The sequence below is a fragment of the Hippocampus comes genome, unplaced genomic scaffold (genome assembly GCF_001891065.2).
Source record: "Hippocampus comes isolate QL1 unplaced genomic scaffold, H_comes_QL1_v1.1 scaffold86, whole genome shotgun sequence".
Taxonomy (NCBI): Eukaryota; Metazoa; Chordata; class Actinopteri; order Syngnathiformes; family Syngnathidae; genus Hippocampus; species Hippocampus comes.
Window position 1 is genome coordinate 165,050 of NW_017805882.1, and position 19,594 is coordinate 184,643.

A 19,594-nucleotide genomic window follows, 5' to 3' on the forward strand; every position below is an offset into this window, starting at 1 on the left:
GCTCGAAATCGCTATTTGTTGATATAAACAGGTCAGTGATATAAACACAAGTCAAAAACTTGGGGATTTTATGTGGATGAATATTCATTAGATCAGTTGAAAAACAACCTTGGTTGAGCCAAGGTACATATTTTACTTTTGAAAAATATCATGTGTAACTACCCCCCAAAAAATGAATGAACACTGAAGTAATGAGTTTGATCCTAATTTAGTCAGAAATAAGCATGCTGCATGAAGGCCAACCCACTCTGCATCCATTGAAGCATGGCCATCCTGGAAGGGGGATTCCCCACATCAGTGGTCCCTTCTCAATGCCCCCCCCTCCCCCTTTTTTTGTATACAGTTCAAAAATGTAACAATAAAAAAAAAAAAACAGGCAGTGTTGCCCAGTGGATCCATCTTATCTGTATTTCCCAAGTCTAAACATACAGCAACTGTACTGTGGCTAAACTACACGTCACCAGACTTTTTTATTTACAAATCAATCCTGTCTATTGGGTGCCTTGATTCTATTCTCAAAGGAAACACATTTACCATTCAAATAGGGTCCTATCCAAGCTGTACAAAAAATGGTCTTGACTGTTTAATTCACTAAGGCACATTCCACCAACGCAATGCAAAATGTGCCTGTTAGGGGTGCTCCAATCTCTTGATGTCATCACCATGATCACTTGCTGGATCGTTTCAACAAGACAAACTAGTTAGATAACATACTTCAGTGCTGTGAAAGAAAGCAGTGACCCAACTCAAGCCTTGGTGACCAAGGGCTAAGGTTCACATAGTCAGACAATTAGATGTTAAACCCTCATCGTTTGAAAGTGCATCCGGAGAAAATAAGAGTTAAACATTTACTCACCCTTCAGCTTCTCCACCACACTCTCTCCGGCTCGCTCCACCACTCGGCCATCTTCCCGTTTGTAACGGTCATCCAGGAACTGAGCAGTGGCTTCAGACAGATGGACCTTGCCCGCCACACCAAGCTGCTCCATCAAGTTAGCCAGATTGACATCATTTGACCATACGTCAAATTTGAAGCGTTTCATTCCAAGAATCCCGCACAGAACAGTGCCGGTATGGACACCAACACGCATGCTGACAGTCTCACATGTCTCCTGGCAAAATTGTTCGATGGCCTGGATCATACCAAGACCCATCTCCACACAGCAGTAGGCATGGTCAGGTCTAGGGTCAGGGCAACCTGCGACGCAGTAATAACAATCACCCAGTGTGCTGATCTTCTCACAACAGGTTAGTTCACAAAGACGGTCAAAGCGTCCAAAGAGATCATTGAGAAGACCGACCAAGGCTGGTGCAGACTTATTGGCAGACATTTTCGTGAAGCCCACAATATCTGCAAAAAGGATACTAACGGGTTCCATGCGTTTCATGTTGAAAGGTCGAAATATTATCTGTCCTCGTGGGATGGAGGTCTTCTTGCGTTTGTGGTTGTTATGTGGGTAGTTCTTGGGACTGGTGGAATTTTGTGATGGCGAAGCTCCACCGACACCTCCTCCACTGCCCACTGAGACAGCTGACGCAGAGCAGGTACCAGAGGAATAACGCTTGCCACAGTTCTCACTCCCGCCGCCCTCGTCGTCACCCTGCTTCATTAGTTCGTCTGCGACGCGTCGAGGCATGACAGAGTGGATCATACGCTCCTTCAAAGCCTTCTCCACCCCAAGGTCCTTGCCATGCATGATGGCCTGGCCCACTTTGAGAAAGGTGCTGCGGGAGCGCACCTCTGACATAATGAACAAGTGGATACCGATGACGTGGACACACAAGTGAAGCAGCGCTTTGGCTGGACCCAGCCATCGGAGAGTGTCTGTTTCCCAATTGGTGCTAGAACTTCCCAAATGCGTCCCCCGTTCAGTAACATCATAGCTTCTGTGAAGCAATGGTAGCCACCCTAATGCCTCAAATAATATCGAGTATAAGAACCCCAGCATTACCGATGCATACAGACGCACATGGAGAACACTGTATAACAACAAGAGGACCTCGATACACAAAGAAAAGGTAGCCACTGGGGAGATACAAGGGGACAAAGGCAAATCTGGAAAATGGTATGAAGCATTTGCATGGTGAGCCCACTCCAGCTCAGTGTAGCCGGCAGTCTGTATCTGTGGGGCCAAAGTGATGGCGAAGGTAACTGCAATCAGGAGCAACGATGTTTGGTTGTACAGTTGCGCGTAGTAATGAGTTAAGGTGAACAAGAAGAGGAGTGCTAGGAGCACCAAAAAGGAGGCCGTGGGAGCCAGGAAAGTCATGGGGTTGCAGCGGTCACTATTGACGGTAAAGTAAATGGCCCAGAGCACAGCAGCCACCGCCAGGTAGAACAGGACATATCGAAAACGCCGCTGAGTCTGAGGAAAGCACCTCTCTTGGCACGCCTCCTCCAGGATGGGGGAGTCAAACTTGGGGTCCCAGCATTGGGCAGCGGAGCGCTCAAACAGTGGCGGTGCCTTCCTGTGCACCCTCGTTGTGGAGGTCGTAGCCAGTCTAGAGTCTGCGGAGCTGCAGCTGGAGGAAATACTGTATTTGTGGAGGTTAGGGTTCATTTTACTTCGATCCTCACGGCCTCGGACTCCTCCGGCAATGGTGGCGGGCCGAACCGGCTCATGCTGTTGCACGGGTGGCGTCAGCATACTCTTAGTAATCCGTACGGTCACATCACCATCTCTGTTGGAATTGCAACTCACTTCTGTGGTGTGCGTGAGAAGCTGCCGGTGCTGTTGCAGCGTGGCCATATTGACGCGGGAAAAGGAGGGGTGCGGGAGTGGAGTTAAATATTAATAGCTTTGGATGGTCCTCAGGCAATTAGACGTGTTGCGTGGGCGCTGCGTGTTCACATGTGGCACTGTGGGGAGGGAAGGATAGGGGGTAGGGGCTCAAAGGTGTTTTCGCTGGAATAGTCACACTTATAGTGTTGAGCATGAGGCGCAGACGTCTTTACTCCGCACACAGAGGCTGAAAAGCTCACTCATACCGTTCCAGCTTATTGAGCTGCTCATGATGAGACCCTGGATTTGCGTCATCACTCACATCACAAGAATCACTCTGCAAAGAGCATCTGTGCTTCAGACTGAGTTTCTCCACAGTAAAACAACAGTCACTAATCAGTCCGTCTCCAACATTGATCATCCATGGTTGCGTTGCAAAAGCACATCCAGATGTAGGCTGTCATGTGTCTTGGTGATGTGTACAAAATTTAAAACGGTCCCTTGCAACTCTGCAACAAATGGCACCTTCAGTCTGTAGTCTCTTAAAAACTCCACCTCTGCAGCAGCATGATGAAAAGTTAGGAAAATGTGACACGGTGTAAAGATTCAAAAATATAATAGTCCAGCCTTCAAAATATAACAAAAAGGGTTGGTTTCTGGGTCAGGCAATTTTACCTTCTGCATTCCTTCTCAAGCAGCGTGCTGAACAATTGGATTTCCGTGCATTCATTCCTTCCATCTTTAGTCTTATAAATCTTCTTGACAGCAAAATTTCGGAGCCCAATCCATGACCAGAATCCAGCTCGTATATGAGGCCTGGCAGACAGGCAGGCCTATTCCCACAGATCCAGCCCCGTCCTTTCCTGAACTCCCGCTCCGGATCTCCTCCGTGTGTCCCCCCCACCCCCTCTACCTTCCAAAGAGGGTTGGGAGAGGTATGTGCTATTCCGAGAGCGTAATCCGAAAAGAGAAGCACAGAAAATACCAACCACTGGCCCAAATTAGCGTCGCTTTGACTCAACTGGGAGTGACTGCAACTTGTTGCGCGCAGTTGGCAAAACATACAAGATACGAGGAACAGCCTGGGTCGAGGCTGCTCTATAAATAGTGATGATCAAAGCTCTTTGCAATAGTAACAACACATCCCAGGATTTAACATTCGAAGACTTTTCTCCGTATATCCAGCGGCGTTGGATTCCAGAGAGGTGTGGTGAGGGTAAAATTCTACTACTTAAGATTTAAGTCATGCAAACCGTCAGCCTCAGAGCCCGTCTCCAAAAAAAGTTTTTCCCCAGGCCGTATTTCCTGCGTTTAGAGAGGGGACACAGTGAGAACTGCGGTTATTTGGAGCTCGATTTCCTCCCTTCACATCCCCCCTGGGCGAAGAAGAAGTGAAAAATCCCCAGAGCAAACAAGAGGAAACCCTCTCGCAAATCCTTGTGAAAACGATCCAAAAGCAGCCAACAACAGAGAGCAGACTTATCGGAATCAACTCCTCGGGGTCTGGATGGCACTAGTTCGTGTGTGTGTGTGTGTCCAATACACACAGGAGTGTACGCTGAAGCGTGTGTGCGGGTCCTTTTCAGTGAGCCGCTTGTCGCCTCCCTTTTTTACAACCCTCTTGCTGGAGCTAAAACGAAAACGCCGGTTTTATCTATCCATGGGATAACTCTCGTGGCTGGTTTGCGTGTTATCCGGGCGTACGGAACATCTACACGCCTGGAGCTGCCACCATCTTCGCTGTGACGGGCTCGGAAATCCTCCCCCAGCTGTTGTGGCGGTGTGCGATGGTGGGACCAGCCTGTCAAGCTCGACGCCATGACCAAACGATACCACTTCCGGAGAAACAACACATCTATGGATCTAATCACCCTAAATGTTCCAAAAGTACCACTGTTAGTGTTATACCACTTTTTATCAGGCTGAATACGAGCACAAGTACTTATAATACTCATTGCTTCAGAGAACCAACCCCCCATGACACCACTGCAGTTGTGACGTGATGCATGTTATTTCAATCAGATATTGTTCAAAAACAGAAACTTGTTAAACAGGGCGTACATTTCAGTCAAAAGACTTTTAGTGTGACAACTTGCCGTTACTGACACTTTTACATCCAACTGGATGTTTTTAATAGTCCTAAATACCTAAGCAAAAAACAAGAATCTGAGGAGGCTCTGGTTTTTGCTAAGGAACGTTCTTTTCCTTACGTTCTGAGTGAGATGACTTGGAGCAAAGGTCGTTTGAATTGTAAAATTCTTGGGAAAGGTGTGTTTATGCAACCTTTAACCCACATCTAGCAAAACGAAAGGATCTTATCCACTTTACAACAGAGGTGTCAAACCCCTCATTGTTGCAGGCCACTTTATAGGTACAGTTCACCTTAGGTGGTCATTATGACTCTGAAGCTATATAAAAGTTTAATCACCTCCTCATATTATTACGTATGTAGTACAAAAAAATGGATATATATTTAGTTTTGAAATAAGTAACTGTTCATCTATTGTTGAAGTTACTGTAATAAATTCACAAGAAAATGCTTGCAATATAACACCCTTATTATTTATTAGATATGAAATAATTGTATATGGATTTTATACAGATATTAGCAAGCATCATGGAAGTTAAAGATGTGATGTGTGTGTGTGCATTCGAATCCGGGCTCTGGCCTTTCTGTGTGGAGTTTGCATGTTCTCCCTGTGCCTGCGTGGGTTTTCTCCGGGTACTTCCTCATTCCAAAAACATGCAGAGGAGGCTGATTGAAACCTCTAAATTGTCCCTCAGTGTGATTGTGAGTGTGAATGAATGGTTGTTCATCTATGTGTGCCATGTGATTGGCTGGCAACCAGTTCAGAGTGTATCATTCCAGAGGTAAACTTGGTACACTTAAGTACTTCACAATTGGCATAGCTAGAAAAATAATGGTGTGTTGATTTCACCCAGTCGCAGGGCACATACAGTATAGTGACAGACAACCATGCACACCCACATCCACAGCGTCGCTGAGAGGGAACCAATTCCACGCTGCCTGCACATAAGTCAGGTGAGTGTACCTCTACAAAATCAGAGACTCAATAAGTTTTATATAAAGACATTTATGGAGAGAAGTGTTCGCGCCAATACCGTAAATGAAATTAATGCTTTTATTTTGGAAATCATGCTCTGAGTTTCCGTTTTGTCCCTAGTGGCCTCCATGTGTCTTGACACAGCTGGAGATGGGTGGGTTTCCACAATCTGTGTCGGTTCAGGTCACATGTCACTGACTGCCTTAACTTGGTGAAAGGAGGAGCAACCACCGCTCAACTTTTCTCTCTCTTACTTTGTTTTTCACAATTAGCACTTTTTTCATAATATTCATATATTATCTTAATACTCATTGCACGTTTGTTACTTTTTACTCATTCTGAAACAGAATATTTCATTTTTTTTATTTAATGGAGCTATATTGCTTCAATTTTCTCTCAATTGTTTGCATGGACTTCATAACAAAGGAAAACTTTTCCAGGTTAGAATCCTTAAATCTCAATGTGCTGAAGATCGTACAAGTGTTGTGACACATTTATGATATTTAACAGCAATATTCAGAATCAAGGCGTGTACTTCCAGGAGATGGTAAAGTGATGAGATTGAGAACAGCAGGCTTCCACAACTTGACAATATACATCCTAATTCATTGATTCACTGCGGGTGTGTGTTTGTGTGCGTGAGTGTGTACTTTACTGGCAATAACAATGAAATATGATTCCAATAAGCCATAACCCCTGTGTGCATTGTTCAAGTGTGTTTACCAGTGGCATGTGGGCGGCGTGTGCACGCGTGTGTGTACTTGTGTTTGAGAGCTTCCCGAAGAGGCCTTTTCATGGCGCTGATAACGCTGCGCTGATAAAGTCTGTGTTAGCCCTTTGGCCAAAAGGTTTGGCAAATACAGTTCACACACACATACACAAGACATAAGGTCACGTATGTGCATATGGAATTTTAATTGCAAGCATCCGAGCGCTTGTGACGTTTTGCATGTGTCCGGTCATCCTGGAGTTTTCAGATTGACCTCTGTGGGGTGCTTGATGACTCCTCAGCCCCAATTTAAAGAGTGCTTTATGGCTTGTATGTGTTTATAATAATAGCAGGTAACTACTTTTTTCACTTGTGTGGGAGCTTTTTTCTATTTTCTACTGTGGTTTTGCTCATTCGGGTCACAGGTGAACTGAAGCCTATCCCATGTGACTCTGAGCAAGAGCCATAGACGTGTCATCAACCATTCGCAGGGCATTCAGACAAACAACCATTTACATTCACATTCACACTTGTGGACAATTTGGAGTTCTCAGTTAACCTAACATGCATGTTTTTGGAATTTGAGGAAAAACATTCAAACCTTCCTCATAACCGTGAGGCAGATGAGCTGCTTCCCACTATTCTACAATGCTTTTTGTTAACTATTGTATAACAGCAGTGGGTGAGGAGAAAAGTACAACAATTTTGAAACTCTGTGGATGGAAACATTCATGCAAGATTGAAAATTAGTAAAGGTTTACTTGAAATATGAATACACACTGTCCACTGACAATCATTGAAGTTTTTCTATTGTGTCTGAAGCGAACTTTACATTCTGTATGACTCACAAATGAAAGTTTAACAAATTGACTGAAGGTGTGGATGCTCTGAGAGCATATATATATATATATATATATATATATTTTTTTTATCATAATAATGTGTTCTGATATTCTCCTATTTGTATGACCTTAACATTTCTCAGTCACACTGAACAATAATGCACTCAAGGAGGTTTTGGATATACTGAACTGATGAAAATATCTTTTTAAAAATGGTGATTTCGTTGGTGTCTTTGGAGACTCAGAGAGGAAACAGTGTCCAAGTGTTGATCGTTTTGACGTAAAATAAATCACAGAAAAGAAAAAAACTATTACAGGCCTAAATTGATGAATCTTAATGTGGGCAAGAAACAATGAAAATGTATGGATGAATTTCATAAGTGAATAAAATGCATTTAGGAACATGACCAATATTTACCTTGGATGCCAAGATAGAATATAAACTTATTTTTTAAAGAGAATATGCGCACTTGTCTATTATTATCAGAAGTCCTTCAATAATTTTAGGTGCTCGCCTCGGTGGATAAAAACAGCACAACTGATTTGACTTACACTTCAGTCTTTGAAAGCGCCACATAAATGGCAACAGTGGCTGTTTTTAGCCTCTGATTGGCAATATCTGTCTCTTGAGGGTGGGCATAAATCATGTGCAAAAAGAAAATAAGAACAACAAACTCCTTTTGTTGTATTCACTTCATATTTAATCAGTGAATGGTTAGAAGCGTCTATGTTTTTTGTTTCATCTGAAGACAAAGTAGTGGAGGTTTTCACCAATCATGGTCAACCAGTAAGATGTACACCTTTTTAGTTATACTTTGTCAGTATGATGTAACATTATTCTAAGACTAACTAATGAATATGATGGAAGAAATCCCTTATGCTTCTTATTTCGTTATAAGAAGAAATATGGTCTAAATAAGGACTATTTTTAAGGGTTATATGACCCAGGTTGACATTGGAGATGCTTACAAATGATCTTTCTCATTCATATTTGCTCCCGTCATTCCGTTTTGAGAATCACAGCCGTCAAGATTCCCGCAGAGTAGCTTTAAGGCTACCGCCATCTGCCGATGCGATTCATCCTTCTGTACCATTCCCATCCATCTCACTGCCTCCGCCAGCGATTTTTGGGTTTCTCCTCACATTTCGGGCCCTCACAGGTGTCGGAAAGCAGGGTGGCAGGTGTAGAGGCGGGTTTTGCCATAGCGGGCGTCTTCTTGCTGACACTCATGAGCAGAGCTGGGAGCTCATACGAAATGGCCTTCTCTAGACGGTCCAGCATGCAACCACGCGTCCAGCTGCAGTGGTAGGAGAGCTGCTGGAAGTTGGAGAGTGGATTCACTCCAAAGAAATCCTGATAGGCTTCCTTACTGGGAAGGTCAAACTTGCTGACGTTAGTCTTGGCCAAAATGGATTTGAAGATGTAGTACTTGTCTGGGTCAGTGACAATGTCGTGAAACACTTCATGGGGATCACCAAACCAGCCCAGCTTTTCGTGGTAGGTCTGAAGGTAACGGTCAACAAGGAGGGCGTGAATGCGCACTCGGATGCCGTGCTGCCGGATAAAGGCAATCTTATTTTCAATCTGGTTCTCTATCACCTGCAAGAAGAGCGACACGGGAAGAGTGAGGAGAGAGCAAGGGGAACACTCCAATATTTTAAACTCGAATGATGCATGCAGGGCTTTGCCAAGGTTGAACTGTTGCGGAAAGTGATTTGGGTTTTTTTGTCCATTCTCAGATTCACAGGAAACTTATTCATGGAGGGCGACTTCATTGACTATTTTTTTTTTTTTTTTTTTTTTTATCCTTCTGTTTGTGGTTCACGGAGAAACACACAAAATATTAGGATTGGACCAACAAGACGCAACCCTTTCCATGCATGATTTTCGCATGACTCAAAAAGGTGAAACGTGAAAATAAATGACCATTCACACGGTCACACCTATGGACAATTTAGATTTTTCAGTCACTTAACGTACTGTATGTGACTACCACAAGGAGGCTTCTAAAATGTAATGCTTGATATCATTGGCCTTTCTCATAGGTGACCAAATAAAACTTCTTCAACCACATGGCACCTTGCACAGAAAAGTCATACCTGGTTCAAGTCCTCCAACAGAGAGGTCTCCTCCTTCATAAAAAGCTCCCGGCTGGTATCTACTGCATATTCCTGAGTCCAGAAAGAGCTGACGTACACCCGAGGAGGTTCTGTGACATTGATGAGTGGTGCCATGCTCCAGAAGAGTGCTCCATAAACCCTCATCAGGTCTTGGGTGGTGAGACTGTCGGCCTTGTTGAGGATGATGCGAATTTGGGACTCACGGCCCTTCATCTGCCTGAAGAGCATTTCAAGCTCCCCTCCCACATCAAGTTTGGTAGGGTCAAAAACCAGGAAGATGAGATCAGCTCGGTCGATGAACCACTGGCACACCTCGTTGTAAGGGTACCCTGTTGGGGGTGAAGGCAAACGACACACTGTAAGTTCTCAGATGCATTATGATGCCTGCTTCACAGAAAGTAGTTGCAAAACAACCATGAGTCCATCAAACAGGTCAGTGTGTCTCAACTGATGTGACTCTGGGACCTGCATTTCCCTCCTGTTGCAAAGTTGCGACCCACTTCTAAAATGGCCTCTAAAAACATGTGTTTGATTTTCCAACATTAATATTGTATTATTTGTTGGTGGTTAAAGTGTGAGGCGGTCACACTTCCTGTCCATTACCTACAATATGTTCAAGGTGGGAACGCAGTGTGAATGCATTTACCGTTACACCCGCAATAATAACGTTTTTGATGCTTGTCAAAAATGTTTTGTTTTGTTTTTCAAAATAAAAGGCAAATCTGATTGAGGTCGGAACAAGCCGTTCTCTATCACTATCCTACGCTCTTAAAACTGCTGGGTCAAAAGTAACCCAAATTAGCTAACCCAGTGCTGTGCGCAAAATGGGTCGAGCCAATGCTGGATTAGTCATACCCAGGGTAGTGGGTTGAGGATTTAACCCAGCTGTGTTTCCAAATAATATGAATTTTGTTAATTAAATTGGGTACCCGCCGGTTGAGAATCACAAAAATAGGTTACCTCGCTCCTGCTGCTTGCGGTTCTCAATGATGCCAGGGGTATCAACAATTGTGACCCTCTCCAGCAGCTTGTGGGGCATTTCAAATCCCACCAGCCGTTCAAGGAAGCCCTGGCCAAACTTCTCCAAGGGGGAGAAGGAACGGGAGCTGTCGGCTGCCATAACAATGCCCTCTATGGTGCGATACTTCTCGCCGTGCATTATGACGGTATACTCGGAGGTCGTGGGTTCAGCACCTGGTGGAAGGGTACACAGAGCATAATGTGTAGTATCTCTGAGCATTGACATATCAGTGCTTAGATTTAACTGGAAGTACACCGGTACAATGTATGTCTTTAATATATAATGCTGCAGGTAAGCAAGCAAAACACATGTGGACCAAAATGTGGATGTTGGCACTAGTTGTACTCAAAGGTCCCATCCCATGAGCAAGGTACTTAACCTTCTCATAGTTGTATGTATGAATTGGAAAGAGTTGCATGTATAATGAAAGAAAAATGTATAAACGAAGACTAATTTAGTAAATGAGAACAACAATAAGGTTACATCTAAGCTTGCACTGGTCAACACATTTTTAAAAAGTATTCTAAAGACAACGCATTTTTGGAATAAGGAATGCAAGCAAACTTTTCAAGATGATTTTTTTGCAATGTGTCCGCATCCATTTTTTTCTCTTGAATATCAGGTTTTCATAATAATAATAATAATAATAATAATAATAATAATAGATATACTGCGATTGGCTGGCAACCGGTTCAGGGTGTCCCCCGCCTACTGCCCGAAGACAGCTGGGATAGGCTCCAGCACCCCCCGCGACCCTAGTGGCGATAAAGCGGTTCGGAAAATGAATGAATGAATGAATGAATAATTGATATATTATCATATTTACTAAGATTTATAAATTAACGGTTGGGTTCCGCAACAGGTGGATTTTTTTTTTTTCCCGAAACATCACAACTATGAATAACGACGCGTGGTAAAATCTGTAGGTCGGCACGGTGGTCGGCACGTTGGACAACTGGTGAGCACGTCAGCCTCACAGTGCGGAGGTGCAGGGTTCGATTCCGGCTCCTGTCTTCTGTGTGGAGTTTGCATGTTCTCCCCGAGCCTGCGTGGGTTTTCTCTGGGTACTCCGGTTTTCTCCCACATTCCAAAAACATGCATGGCAGGTTAATGGAACAATCTAAATTGTCCCTGGATGTGAGTATGGGCGCGGATGGTTCTTCATCTATGTGTGTCCTGCGACTGGCAAGCAACCAGTTCTGGGTGTACCCCGCCTACTGCCCATTTAAAGCGGGATAGGCTCCAGCACCCTTGTGAGGATAAACCGATTAGAAAATTGATGGATGGTAAAATCTGTATTGTGCAAGCTATTATAGGTCAAACTTAAAAACAACATAAACAAAATATCTTGTATAGGGGTACATAACATCATCTCTGATTCCAATTTGCTGTTGACCAGGGTTATTTTTTTAATTCATTATGCATTGTGAATATCTTTAACAACAGAGTATTTACCCCCTTGTTTAATGCTTGTGTCATCTGCGTTTAACTACAATACAGTCAATCACCATAAACTGTCCTTCTGGATGAACACATCCATCCATGACTATTTCTACATTTTGGAAAATCCATGTAACTACATTCACTTACCTGTGTATAGTTCTTGAGGGGTATCATGAAGACCCAGCAGGTAGTTGATCATGGAGGACTTGCCCACACTCCAGGGTCCAAGGAACAAAACCATGGGCTTAGAAATGATTTCCCCATCTACAAGGTGGAAGCAAAGGAGAACATGACCAGATATTGAGTGACTGACAGCTAGCATGCTCATGAATGAATTTTTCAAATGCAATTTCTAAAAAGAAAAATCATGAAGCCAGCCGTGTTTTCAGGACTTCCCTGACCTGATTTCTTGTGCCATCTTGTGGCCGTAACCTTTGATCATTCAAAATCACAGATGGAGCGTCCAGTTTGACTCAGATATTAATTGCTCTATACTTTCTGAGATACACAGCAATAATATGAGACAGTCAGTGTGATTTAACCTGTGACTTCATGCTGCCTGAGTTCATTGTACTTGAAGGCTTGCTCCACTGGTTTGATGGCTGTGTGGTAGATGTTCAGTAGCTTCTTCATTGCAGCTGGACACAAACATAGTCGAGATTGAGAACATGATAGGTCAAAAATGGTAAGGAGACATTTTGGGTAAAGTGTTACAGTGCACACTGGCTCATTTATTTCTATGGCTTTTAAGAACAGAAAATTCTCAAAGGACTTCATCTGCCCACAGTTGAGAAATATACACGACATCCCCTGATCTTAAACCCCAGGAGGGCAAGGAAAAAACAAACAAACAAACAAACAAACCCAAAAAAACATCTGGGGTAAAATGAGAAACCTTGAGAAGGGGCTGCAGATGGGTGTTTGTTACTGGGTTTGATATTGAAAGTTTGATTCAGTTTCTTACCTGACAACTGGGCCGAGGGTTCAGCAGCAGCCAGTCGGAGTGTGTCCTCAATATGGGAGCGGTCCCTCAATGCTCGACCCTCATTTGCTTTTCCTGATTGGTGGAGTAGACAATCAATCGGAATTCTTGACGCTACTAAACCTTCATGTAGAAGTGGTAACTGATATTATGAAAAGTTGTTCATTAATTTATGGCATTATAATGAAATGTAGGTATTCATGGTTTGGATGGTTGTGTTGAAAAGCTTTTTTCTCATACAAAACAGTAATGAAATGCAATCCGCATGTCAAATGCTTCCAAGCGAGTGTACCACCTGTGCTCAGAACAGGATTGACTATTATATCATCCTGTAAAACATCTATCAGTCTATTCGCTTCCTTTGCTATTTTGGTCTGTTTATTTCTGTACCAGAGGTTGTTGCTAATTCCTTTTTAGCCACACACAGTATCATGTTCAGTGGGATGCAAGTGGCTGGGAAAGAAAGACTGGAAGCTGAGAAAGATCTCTTCAGTGCCATGACCCTTAACATTTAAATGTTCATTCCATTAATTGCAGTTGCAATTAAGTAAGCGTTTTAAAAATGTCAGATGTGGTCTGCGCAAAAATCATGAATATGCAACAAACTTTCTATAACCCTCCTTAGGTTTGCTGGAACCTCTTTCAGCTGATTTTTGGGTAAGAGGCGAGGTATTCGTAGGTCACCAGCCGATTGCAGGGCACATACAGACAAACAATCATTCACACTTACATTCATACCAACAAAAAAGAAAAGAAGTCTTCAGTTAACTTTACGTGCGTGTTTTGGGAATGTGGGAGCAAGCTGCAGTACGGTTGATGCTTTCAAGGTCTGTAAATATACAAGTGATTGTGTATGGGTGAAACTACTGATGTGCATTGATTGGATTTCTATTTTTATGTCCATTTAGTCTTGATTTCTATCAATCATGTAAAGTCGTGCAGTTCAAATCTGGGTCGATACAAGTTTGCACTTGCCGCATGGCTGATATGATATCCCGATGTACAGTATATTTTGGTTGTTGTACAAGCATGCTGTACTGTACCTTTGGCATACGCAGACTCCTTGAGCTCCTCGGGAGTATCTTCTACCTCAATAGCCTCTTTAGATGTCTCTTCTCCAAGATCTTCCACTGATTCTGCCTCAGCAGACTCTGGTGTGACTTCCTCATCGACCTGTATTTCAGGAATGACTTCTGACTCTGCTTCCCGCTTTGAAATCGCTTCTGGCTCAGAAACAAGTGTAACTTCTGGTGCATCTAATCCGATGTCATTTTTTGTCATTTCTGGCCTTTCTTCTTGAGGTTCTGATGTCATTTTTGCTTCAACAGTATATTCGGCTTCAGGTGCGAATATCACTTCTGGTTCAACTTCAAATTCTGATTCAGGTTTTGATGTTACTTGTGCCCCAGCTTGATATTCTGATTCATATTCTGATATCATTTCAGGTTCAACTTCATATTCTGCTTCTTGTTGTAATAGCCCCTCTGGTTCAGCTCCATGTTCTGCTTCAGGCTCTGATATAACTTCTGTGTCAGGTTCATATATTGCTTCAGGTTCTGGTATCACTTCTGGGTCAGCATCTTGTTCTTCAGCTTCTGACAAGACTTGGAGGTCACTGTCGTAATCTGTTAACTGTGCTTCAGTTTCAGATGTCACTTTTGGCTCTGCAGGTTCACCACTCATACCAAGAATGTCCTCAGGCTCCGATTCAGCATCTTCAAAGGCTTCCTCCTCCACGACATCTTTGAACACAATTTCCTCCATAGCTACTTTTCTCTCTTGTGTCTCCTCCTCTGTTTCCTGAAACAGTTCCTCATCTTCTGAATTAGCACCGGGAGAGGTAACTACTTCATCTTTTGATAATTCATCCTCTGTGTCCTCCCTTTTTTGTTCCTTATCTATGACCTCTCCTGCAGAAGAGGCAACCTCGCCAACTGTTTCATTTTCATTAGTTTCCTCAACAATGGATGCGTCATGTTCATCAGATGCCACCTCCTCTTGGTTCTCCACCTCTCGTGCGTCTTGGAGAGCAGCTTCCTCTTGTTTTCTTCCAGTGCTGTTTTCCTCAATGGTGGAAGCCTCACTTTGCACCATCTCAGTTGGTTCTTCTTCATGCCGTGAGAGTGAGGCTGATTCTTTCTCAGACGCAGCTGCTGTTGGAGTACAAGGTTGACACACTGGTCTCTCCGGGGCTGGGGTGTCATTGGACGAGCTTTGGCTGGGATGCTCCTCTGCTGTGCCACATCCACAGGAGAAGACGTTTCCCTCGGGCTCCTGGAGCCGTAGAGGCACCAGTGGGTCTTCGTCGGGTATGGATGAGGCTGGCACCAAACCACAGAAATACAGAAGAAAGGAGAGAATGTTATCGGTACATCTGTACACCATGTTGAGGTGTAATTTTTCACATATAACACATAACTATTTTATATCCTCATTTATGAGACGTTGTCATACAGTGAATTGTCGTAAATTTCATGAGATGGTGTTTTATATATATATATATATATGTGTATATGAGCTATTACTTTGTATTTATTCTTTTTTTCAATAAATATTTAACAATGCACTGTATGTTATATAAAAAACTGTTTGGAATAAGCTGCTGAATAAGTGATTAATGCAAAAAATAACTTAACAAGTCCTTACACAAGTAAGGAGTACCCGGAGAAAACCCACACAGGCCTGGGGAGAACATGCAAACTCCACACAGGGAGGCCGGAGTTGGAATTGAACCCAGTACCTCCGCACTGTGAGGTTGACGCGTTAACCACCGGACCACCAGGCCGCTCATAGAACATACATTGTGAAAAAAAGGTCTTACGTGTCATCTTTAGGATTTTTACACAGTATTTTGACTATAAAATAATGTGAAACAAATATGGGGTCTGTCTGGAGGAGTTTGCTTAAACCAGGGGTGTCAAACACATGTTTGTCATGGGCCACTCTGAAGTTGCGTCTTCCTTGGAGGGCTGTTATGACAGTGAAACTGAATAAATGTTTAATCATCTCATCGTATTATTACTTGAAGACAACATATTGATGGATTACTAGTTTTGAACTTACTCAAGTTAACTATTTGTTTGTTGTTTGTTCAATTATTCTTCAAGTGAATGTAAACATGCAACCAAATTATTACAAAATCTCAACATTATTTATAACAGATGACAACTTGACATTTCGCTACAGATTTTAGCAAGGATCCTGGAAGTTGATACACATGATTTGCTTTTGTGGGGCACATAAAATAAGGTGGCGAGTCAGATCTGGCCCCCGGGCCTTAAGTTTGACACCAGTGTCTAAAACTTTCACCTAATTGTGAAATATTTGTTTGCATTACAGTTGCACTCTTGTTCATGTTGGCTTAGCTGGCTCATTTACCTTGCTTTGAGGATCCTTAAAACTCATAAAATCTTCATTAAAAAAAATCCAGTGAGTTGTATTCTAGTTTTGGTACAAGGATTTGGTTTATGAGATTGGATTTATCTATACTATGATGCAAGCAGTATCCTCATTCTTGCAATAACCCCCTATTCTCTCCCTCTATTTCAAGGTACTGAGTCACATATTAAGCTATTCATTGCAGATGATGTGCTTTGCTAGCTTATCACTCCCTCAAGATTGTCATCATTCAAGTTAATGCGTCGAATGTCACATGTTCATTGTGCACCGTGTTGCCGTAATTATAGTACAGGATAAAAGGAGGTTGGTCTTTACATCAATGTTCCCCAAATGTCAGCAAGTAAGTTTCGGTTTAAGGGCTGCTTGGTCACCTCCTGCACCACGTTGAGGGTGCTTGGAAATCTGGGAAGAATGTGCAGTGTGGTGGGATGTGGCTTGGTGCTGAATGTCACCTTTCGGATGCAGAAATAGGCCCACATTGAGTCATAGGCTGAAAAAAGGAGGGATATATGTGCTTGCATTTATTTTAGGGGGTGTGACGCTTTCCTGTTCATGCTTTGCAAACAGCTTCGATGGTTGTGCAAGAATGCAAAAAACCTCCAGCAATAAATGCATCAGTAGATGTATTGACATCTGCTTAGCAGCATAATATGGATGTGGATGAGTCATGATTGAATAAACTGAAATTCATGCATGGACTTTAGGACTTACAAAAATGGTTGTAACTTCCAGTGAATGTTTCGTAAGGAACTTTGGAAATACAGTCAACAATTTCCAAGTGAATCAATGATATGGTTGATGGGAATTACTGTACCGGTAAGTGGATATTGGGGTCATTTGTACAAACTGTAAAATATTTCAAAATAACAGTCAGCATTTTGTCTTGCCGTCGGCAGACATGCTTGCAAACTCATTTCCACCCATGCTTTTTTTTTTGTTGTTGTCGTTATTCCCAGGTGACTTTGAGCAAGGGGAAAAATCCACACAGGAATGCATGATTTGGGATTCAGACCCACAAACTCCCCATTGTGATGCAAGCGTGATAACCACCACTTTCGGCCACCATCCTGCCTGCAAATAAAGCCATACGGTATTTTCAAATGTTCTATTTCTCTCCATAATACATGATTATTTTATTCCAAAATAAATCAAATTACTCGATATAGTAAAGACCACTTATACCCTGAGTGTAACCTTATTAGAGAGAATCATTATATTTTGCACAGTTCCAGTTTATTCTACTGAAAATGTACTCATATACTGAATGATAATACCTAAATTCAAGGAAATTTGCAACAACTTCAAACCTATTGATATTACATTTGGTCCAGTTTCCATTGAATTCATTAATTTATTTTCCTTTATCCACTTGATAGACACAACATTTGGAACATTTGCACAATCCAACCAATAGAAGGGCTGTGTTAACAATGCACAAATGATCAGTTTCACTTTTGAATGACACTGTCAGTATTTTGTGACATGCTTACTGTTGTGGTTGTAGTTCTCATTGGTGTAAAGTGGTGGTTTTGCGTTTAGCTATATAAATCATACGACAATTTTTTTTAATATTCTTTCAGTGTGATGGTATACATTTCTACCCTACAGCACCACAATAACAAACATACGGTACAGTTAAATTAATAAATCTCTGACAGGTGTCACTCAAAACTAAACTTTATTCATTTCCATTGTGATACTTGTAGCACAGCGTATAAAGTGTATATTGTGTATTGGTCCACTGTTTTTGCAACAGAGACTTCCTATGTGTGTGTGTGTGTGTGTGTGTGTGTGTGTGTGTGTGTGTGTGTGTGTGTGTGTGTGTGTGTGTGTGTGTGTGTGTGTGTGTGTGTGTGTGTGTGTGTGTGTGCGTGCGTGCGTGCGTGCGTGCGTGCGTGCGTGTTTGAGACCACAATTTGAAACTATATTCTTGCTTGGGAATTGAGGCACATATTACTGCAAGCAAATCTGTACATTCTCAGTATATTCTTGTCCTTTATGTGCTTTAGCGTGTCTGTTGCAGGCACCGTGATGCCAGAAAGACAAATTAACAATTTTACATGAGACAATGAGCTTGATCTAAATGCCACAATAATGAAATACAATTGGATTGGCGTATAACCTCAAGTTAATGTATCTGTGTGTGCATATCCGTTTAATAAAGACATCTATGGATTCTGGAAAGCCACAAAGAGATCAGTGAGCCGAGTATCTGGTGACGATTCACCTCGACAAATGCATGACGTGTGACTTCAGCTGTTTGCTGGGTCCAAAATGAAGCTATTCAAGGACACAAACAAGGGTATCCTTATTGAGTTTATAGTGCAAACTAATAGCATATAAACCTCTTTACAGCTAGTTCAGATGTATGATACTTAATAGAATTACTATCATTGTTGGATTGGAAGATCCAAAAATAATAATGAAGAAAGAATCAGTGGAAAATTAATTTATTTCACAGTTATTAACTGGTGTTTTGAGTGGGCGCATGTGGGTGTAGGGTATGTAGTGAGCCCAAGGCGATCTGTCACCGTTGTCTCTTCAACCAGCAGGCAGAACATTTTCCATCAGCTGGTGTCCCACCTCAGACTGACATTTCTATTTTATACCCTCAAAACTCCAAACTATTTGACACACTTTTTCAGTATTGTTCAGATTCCAAAATACATTTTTCAAGTTATCTTTTGACCTCTGGTTCAAAATAGTTCAAAAAGTACAGTATGCCAGTTCACTATATGGTCCCTGAGCAATAATTTAGTGTCCACACTACATGAACACATTTAGCGTGTAGTCATTCCGTTGCAGTGTATAAGCACTCCCTCACTTTGCCGCATACATGCCTCATGAAAGCTGCACTTCACAAACATAAAGCACCGCTGCACTGACATGTTGCAGCACAAACACCAAAGCCTCTCAGCCATACCTGCAGCAGTCAGAGCCAGCAGAGCCAGAACACAGCACACATGGACCAGAGACTTCATTTTGGCTGCCAGGGGCCTCCCCCTCCTCTTCCCGGGATATATATACCCCTCAGACAGAATTAGGGGGCATGTGCCCAGCGGAGGTGGGACACAGCAACTGTTTTCTTACCCTGATTGGTTATTTCAGCAACCTTTCGAAGCTTCTACCCCTACTTTGGATTCCAGCACTAAAAAACTAGCATAATTATGAGTGTTGTATAGAATACTGTACACAGTTACTCTACTATTCAGTAGTATAGTATGAAATGTTGATGACTTCAGAGTAGAAACATTTTTTGTAATTTAAAATTAATAAATACAGTTACAAA

The 19,594-nt window shown here is 42.4% G+C and overlaps 2 protein-coding genes across 4 annotated transcripts in view; both read right to left on the reverse strand.

Moving 5' to 3' along the window:
• Nucleotides 1-4,841, reverse strand: part of LOC109527326 (adenylate cyclase 9) — a 25,145-nt gene extending 20,304 nt beyond the window's left edge. For 2 of the 3 annotated variants that reach the window (XM_019889179.1, XM_019889178.1), the window contains exon 1: nucleotides 857-4,841. In XM_019889179.1, the coding sequence (XP_019744738.1) occupies nucleotides 857-2,750 (1,894 nt within the window). In that variant the 5' untranslated portion in view covers nucleotides 2,751-4,841. The remainder of the gene's footprint in view (nucleotides 1-856) is intronic. The other variant, XM_019889177.1, reaches the window with a different exon arrangement.
• A 3,181-nt stretch (nucleotides 4,842-8,022) lies between these two features.
• LOC109527327 (sarcalumenin) lies at nucleotides 8,023-19,333 on the reverse strand. Its single transcript, XM_019889180.1, has 8 exons — nucleotides 19,229-19,333; nucleotides 13,950-15,227; nucleotides 12,889-12,981; nucleotides 12,467-12,562; nucleotides 12,072-12,188; nucleotides 10,421-10,654; nucleotides 9,440-9,789; nucleotides 8,023-8,939 (listed from the first exon to the last, which is right to left on the reverse strand). Exons 1-8 carry the CDS (start codon nucleotides 19,284-19,286, stop codon nucleotides 8,445-8,447), a joined length of 2,721 nt encoding a protein of 906 aa, XP_019744739.1. The 5' UTR covers nucleotides 19,287-19,333; the 3' UTR covers nucleotides 8,023-8,444.
• Nucleotides 19,334-19,594: the final 261 nt, after the last annotated feature.